General features: G+C 36.5%; 1 protein-coding gene across 2 annotated transcripts in view; it reads left to right on the forward strand.

Annotated features, from left to right (window-relative positions):
• Gpr63 (G protein-coupled receptor 63) overlaps nt 1-5,240 on the forward strand; it is a 43,153-nt gene extending 37,913 nt beyond the window's left edge. For both annotated transcript variants that reach the window (XM_005338008.5, XM_040283118.2), the window contains exon 2: nt 111-5,240. In XM_005338008.5, the coding sequence (XP_005338065.1) occupies nt 261-1,520 (1,260 nt within the window). In that variant the 5' untranslated portion in view covers nt 111-260 and the 3' untranslated portion in view covers nt 1,521-5,240. The remainder of the gene's footprint in view (nt 1-110) is intronic.
• Nucleotides 5,241-6,178: the final 938 nt, after the last annotated feature.

The following is a 6,178-nucleotide window of genomic DNA, read 5'->3' on the forward strand; positions in this document are numbered from 1 at the left end:
GAACAATGATATTTTCAAGGTATGAAAAAGAGCAAACTACATGAGGTAAGAACTCAAATGTTATTTACAAAGCTCATTTCTCACTTTTCATGTTGTGGCCTTGTTTTCAGGCAGAAGAACTCCTGTGGAAGATGGAACCCTTTGTCCATTTTCCAGAATGTGTTTCCAAGCCCATCAGTGGAACCTGATACTGCTGTTCTGTGTTGAAATGCTTGAAGAACACACACATCTTTGCCTGCACCCTCCGTCTTCCTGAAACCATGGTCTTCTCAGCAGTGTTGACTGCGTCCCATGCTGGGATATCCAACACAACATTTGTAGTCTATGAAAACTCCCACATGAATATTACGGCCCCTCCACTGTTCCAGCCTCCCAGCGTTGGTCCACTGCTTAGATACAGTTTTGAAACCATGGCTCCCACTGGTTTCAGTTCCTTGACAGTGAATAGCACAGGTGTGCCCCCAACACCAGCTGTTTTCAAGAGTCTGAGCTTGCCTCTTCAGATCATCCTTTCTGCTATCATGATATTTATTCTGTCTGTGTCTTTTCTCGGGAACTTGGTTGTTTGCCTCATGGTTTACCAGAAGGCTGCCATGCGATCTGCAATTAACATCCTCCTTGCCAGCCTGGCTTTTGCAGACATGTTGCTTGCAGTACTGAACATGCCCTTTGCTCTGGTAACTATTCTTACTACCAGATGGATTTTTGGGAAATTCTTCTGTAGAGTTTCAGCTATGTTTTTTTGGTTGTTTGTGATAGAGGGAGTTGCCATCCTACTCATAATTAGCATTGATAGATTCCTTATTATAGTTCAGAGGCAGGATAAGCTAAATCCATATAGGGCTAAGGTTCTGATTGCAGTTTCTTGGGCAACTTCTTTTTGTGTAGCTTTTCCTTTGGCTGTAGGAAACCCTGACCTGCAGATACCTTCCCGAGCCCCCCAGTGTGTATTTGGGTACACAACCAATCCTGGTTACCAGGCCTATGTGATTTTGATTTCTCTCATTTCTTTCTTCATACCTTTCCTGGTGATACTGTATTCATTTATGGGCATACTCAACACCCTCCGGCACAATGCCTTGAGGATCCATAGCTACCCAGAAGGTATATGCCTAAGCCAGGCCAGCAAACTGGGTCTCATGAGTCTACAGAGACCCTTCCAGATGAGCATTGACATGGGCTTTAAAACACGTGCCTTCACCACCATTTTGATTCTTTTTGCTGTTTTCATTGTCTGCTGGGCTCCATTCACCACTTACAGCCTTGTGGCAACATTCAGTAAGCACTTTTACTATAAGCACAACTTTTTTGAGATAAGCACCTGGCTACTCTGGCTCTGCTACCTCAAGTCTGCATTGAACCCACTGATCTACTACTGGAGGATTAAGAAATTCCATGACGCCTGCCTGGACATGATGCCGAAGTCCTTCAAGTTTCTGCCACAGCTCCCTGGTCACACAAAGCGAAGGATACGTCCCAGTGCTGTCTATGTGTGTGGGGAACATCGGACGGTGGTGTGAATATTGGAGCTGTCTGTCATTTTGGGTGATGATTGTTCTTGACTTTGAACTTTGCTCACATGGCTTCGCCACTTAAACTTTATTGCTTTTTTATGGGTTGCGTGTGTGTGTGTGTGTGTGTGTGTGTGTGTGTGTGTGTGCAGTGTATAGAAAGAATGGTAATTTGTTATAGTCCTGTTACCAAGGATACAAAATAGGAAAGTTAACATAAATGTTACCTTCAGGGTTCAAGAAAAATCCTTGATTTAGATTGCGGAGATTGTTTAGTTTTATTGACAGATTTTATTTTTGTGGCAGGAATCAGAATTGTGCTCTATTGAGCCTGCAGTTATCTTGAATTGTTAGTGTTTTGTTTGCTGCTAAGGAATGCTTAGTTGAATTTATCAATTCTTTTTTTCTGGACAACACTGCTGCTTCTTGCCATTACATTGGAGCCAAAAACCCATACATCTCAGTTGATAAATATTTAGTTTTATTTTAAAAAATAACCCAAGGAGGTTAGTGACATTTTAAAGGTCATTACTATTTACTTTGGTGCACTTTAAGAAACAATGAACAGATTAATTCAGTCATATTTTTCAGAATTGTTTTTGTACATGACAGGTTGTGCTTCAGGAAATGTGCACTGTCATTTCTGGGAAGATTTTTTTTAAAAAAATGTTTTATCTGCATGTACAGTTTTGAAAGAGAGAACATAAAAATGTAGAAAATTTTCAAAGCACAATAGCAACTTTTTGGAGCAATAGGGAACAATTGAGGCAACAGAGCCCCTTGCAGATTCAAAGGGGAATGCACTTGGGGGGGATGGCTGGTGCAGGCTGTGGTAATTCCTTTTACTCAAGGATTCTCACCAAGCTTACTAGGGAGTATTACCACACTTACGGGCACCTACTATTTGCCAGGCGCTGTGCATCATTTTATCCTCATGGCATTCTGTAAGGTAGATGTTATTTTTAACTTCTTACAGATGAAGAAAGCATGACTTGGACTATAATCCTGTGCAAGGTTAGTGGTAAAGCTGGGATCCAAACATCTGCTGAGATCCTGAGATTGTACTATTTTGCTGTACCATACAGACACTTTATTCAGCTTAAATGTTTCATAGTCATGAAGGAACTCTGCATATCCTTTACATTTTTTTTAAAACCAAAATGTTTTCTTTAAAAATAGCTTCATTTTTTTAATTACCAAGAGAAATATGAAACAGAAAGTCTGGAAAGTAGAAAAGGAAACATAAAATCACTTACAGAACTTAAAAATCTAAAGATAAAAATAAATATGAAAATAAGTCAATAAGGTGACTTTTTGATATGTAAATAAGCAACCAACAATTATTGAACAATTAGATACAGATGTATGTAGGCCGTGCCCTTGTGGGTTTGGAGGTTTCCAGTAGTCCAGCTGTATTAGTTCTAAATGTTCCATGCAAAACAGTTTTGATGCCCAATGCTTCTCCTAAGCAGAGCTAGACTTTGTGAATGTACTCAGAGATGTGTCTACCACAGAGAAGGAAGATAAATCCTTATCTGAGTCTAGAGCAGGTTTTAATAGAGAAGATCTGTGGGCTTCAAATTATTTTTCTCTTGCTGACTATTTGTCTCCTCAGGTGCATGCAGGGCCTTTGGTCACCTCCTGTTACCACTGGCATACTTTATAATAGCCAACTGGGATGGAACTACAGACTTAGGCCATAAGGGCTGAAAATGTGGCCTCCTGGCTATATCATGGGATAACTTGGTAATTTAACCATGGATTTATAACATCTTTTCAGAATAGTGCTTCGTAAGCCATTGGAAAAAATCAGCCTGTTTCTTCAATTGTAAAACTAGAGTTGGATTAGGTCTTATCCAACTTCAATGTGCTTTCCTTTCATATGAGACTATAGCTATTTGAAGAGCCCAGCTGATTTCAGCATCACTCTTTGGTATCCAGTATTACTTCTTTACATTTTACTTCATTAGTTATTTCTTAAAAATGAATGTCTTAAAAGCTGGTGATTTGGTATCAGGAATTAGGATGTTGGGAAACTCTGCTCAGAAATTACAACGGTGTTGGAATTCACTGTCCAGTTAAAGAACTCTTTTGGAAGTCAAGTATATTATTCAGCATGTTGTGGGGTCATCTTCAGATGATAGTCACCTACCTCTTTAATTTCTAACTTATATTAACCACAGATAAAATTGTTTTTGTCCATGGGGTTCCTTAGGACATAAATACTGCAGTAGATACTAGTAGCATGTTGATGTGTGTTTTACTTTCCATTGTCAACATAAACTGGATTTCAAAAAGATATCATTAGTAAAGATATTTGAGATTCAGCTTTCTCTCAGGAAAGTCGACATGATCTGTATTCATCTTACATATTGGTAGGTCTTGAGATTTTGTGGATGGAGTTGACTGGGCTTTGTTTTTTCTTCTTGTTTGATGAGCAGGCTGTAGGTGCTTTTGTGCTGCTAAGTGGGCAGTGCCTCCCTTGCTGAGAGCTCAGGAGAGCCTGCTCAGATGCCCATTGTTCCTGAGAGAAGACTGTGAGGGGCCTTTGTAAGAATTCAGCAACAACAAGGCCGTTCTCTTTACACTGGATAATCTTGATCAGATGACAGTTTACAAATCACTTTGAAAATATATTATGTATACATTTTGAAAGCTTTAAAAAAAAAGTAATATGGTGCACCTTCAATAAATTTAGGTGCAAAATTGCTTGTTGCTTATTCCCCCATATTTTCTTGAGGGGAGGAAAACCACTACTACTTATCACTGCTGACTGACATAATCAGATATGATGCTGTTTTCTTTTCCTTCTGGCTAATAAATAGGAAGTATGAAAGAGATAATTAAATAGTGTGGTCAAAAGGAAAAGTCAAGAGAAATCACAAATAGTCTTTGGTAGTGATATTTTAAACTTCAAAGTGTTTAAATATTTCTAAGCAAGAGGACCAGTACAGATTCTTATCTCACAGAGGATCTGTATTTGAGCCCAGGAATGTACATTTTTGTTATATTGAACATATTGTGTGCTTGTGGTTCAGGTGGTCCCTAGGGTACACTTCCAAAAAACACTCCTGTATAAATATCCTTTAAATATTGTCTGTTTTATCTCAAAACAATTGTTTTGTGTTGGAAACTGTTATCTCCTAGTGCATGGGTAATCCACATTGAGAGGAAAATCTATGTCTGTGTGCCTGATTGGCCGCCAAGTGTGTTAGTGTGGATCTTGCCAGTGTTAGCTTTACTTTCTTCTTTTTTTAAAAAAAAAAATTATTTATTTCAATTAGGTATATATGACAACAGAATGCATTTGATTCATTTTACACAATTGCACCACAACTTTTCATTTCTGTGATTGTACATGATGTAGTGTTGCACCATATAGACAGTCATACATGTACCTAGAGTAATGATGTTAATTTCATTCCACCATCTTTCCTGCCCCCATAAACCCTCCCATTACTCCCTCACTTTTGCTCAATCATATTATATGTTTCACAGTAGAGCAAGAAGAGTGACTTAATAATTGAAAGTCATGACTTTCAGAAGTCTAATTACTCTAGTACTTTTTCTCCTAGAGACACCTCTCTCTAGGATATTTCTTTATGTATGTAATTTCCTGAAAAATGTGAGAGAAATGTAAAAATTCATCTAATTCCTGTTGCTCTGCTTATGCCAGTTGTATTCAATGGAAGCATGAAGTAAAATAAAATAACCTTTTTGATCTATGTATTTCTGTTGCTTACAAAGATATTTAATTTTTTGATCTTTACTTTTGTTTACATGAAAATACTCATGTATATATTACAGAAAAAGTTTCTCTTGCTTGACATTTTATTCTACCACAATCTTTCGTTTAAGTTTAAAGAACTGCTAGGTGTAAATTTATTTTTACAACCATAGTCCTGTTAAAAATGCCTTCCTTGAAAACTCAGTTTTTATAATAACTAAATAAAAATATCAAAGCACATGTTTGTTATTGCAAGTAAATGGTAATAAATTTCTTAGATATCTACTGGTACTAGTCCTTTGTAATTAAAAATAATTTATTTTACAATAATACCTAACATATGTGGAAGAAAAAAAACTTTGAATTTTCGGTTGTAATATTTAAATATCAAAAAGTCTGGTTATTTGTGCATATTCTTATTACCCTCAAGAAAGGAACTCCCAATGAGAAAATGAATAAATGTTTAACATTTCTAGAGTGGAGGTTTTTTTTTTTTTTTTAAGGACTTCATTTTAGAAAAGTTTGTCATGAATAATACTTTCTGTTAAATTAAAATCTGACTTTAGTTTCAAATCTGGCTTCTTCTGGTTTCTTATTTTCAAGTTAGCTCTCAAAGCCTATGTGTATGTGCCTTTATTCTAGTTTTATAGGTTTTCACAGTAGATCAGGATGAAATGAAACTTGACAAAAAACTATTATTATTAAAAAACAGTTTTAAGAAACTCTGCCTAGGAAAATTATGAAATTTTTACAGCTGAGTCATTTAAAATTAGATTGTGAGCTGGCAAAGCAATGACAATGTCTACCTCTGTTTCAATAAAGTGATTTCATACTGCAATTCCATTTCTAATATATAAGACCTTTCTAAAATGCACATATAAATCTATGAGAAATATCATTTGTAATAAGGGTTTCAATTTTGTGCCAATTAGATATGTTT

The sequence above is a fragment of the Ictidomys tridecemlineatus genome, chromosome 8 (assembly GCF_052094955.1).
Source record: "Ictidomys tridecemlineatus isolate mIctTri1 chromosome 8, mIctTri1.hap1, whole genome shotgun sequence".
In the NCBI taxonomy this organism is placed as follows: Eukaryota; Metazoa; Chordata; class Mammalia; order Rodentia; family Sciuridae; genus Ictidomys; species Ictidomys tridecemlineatus.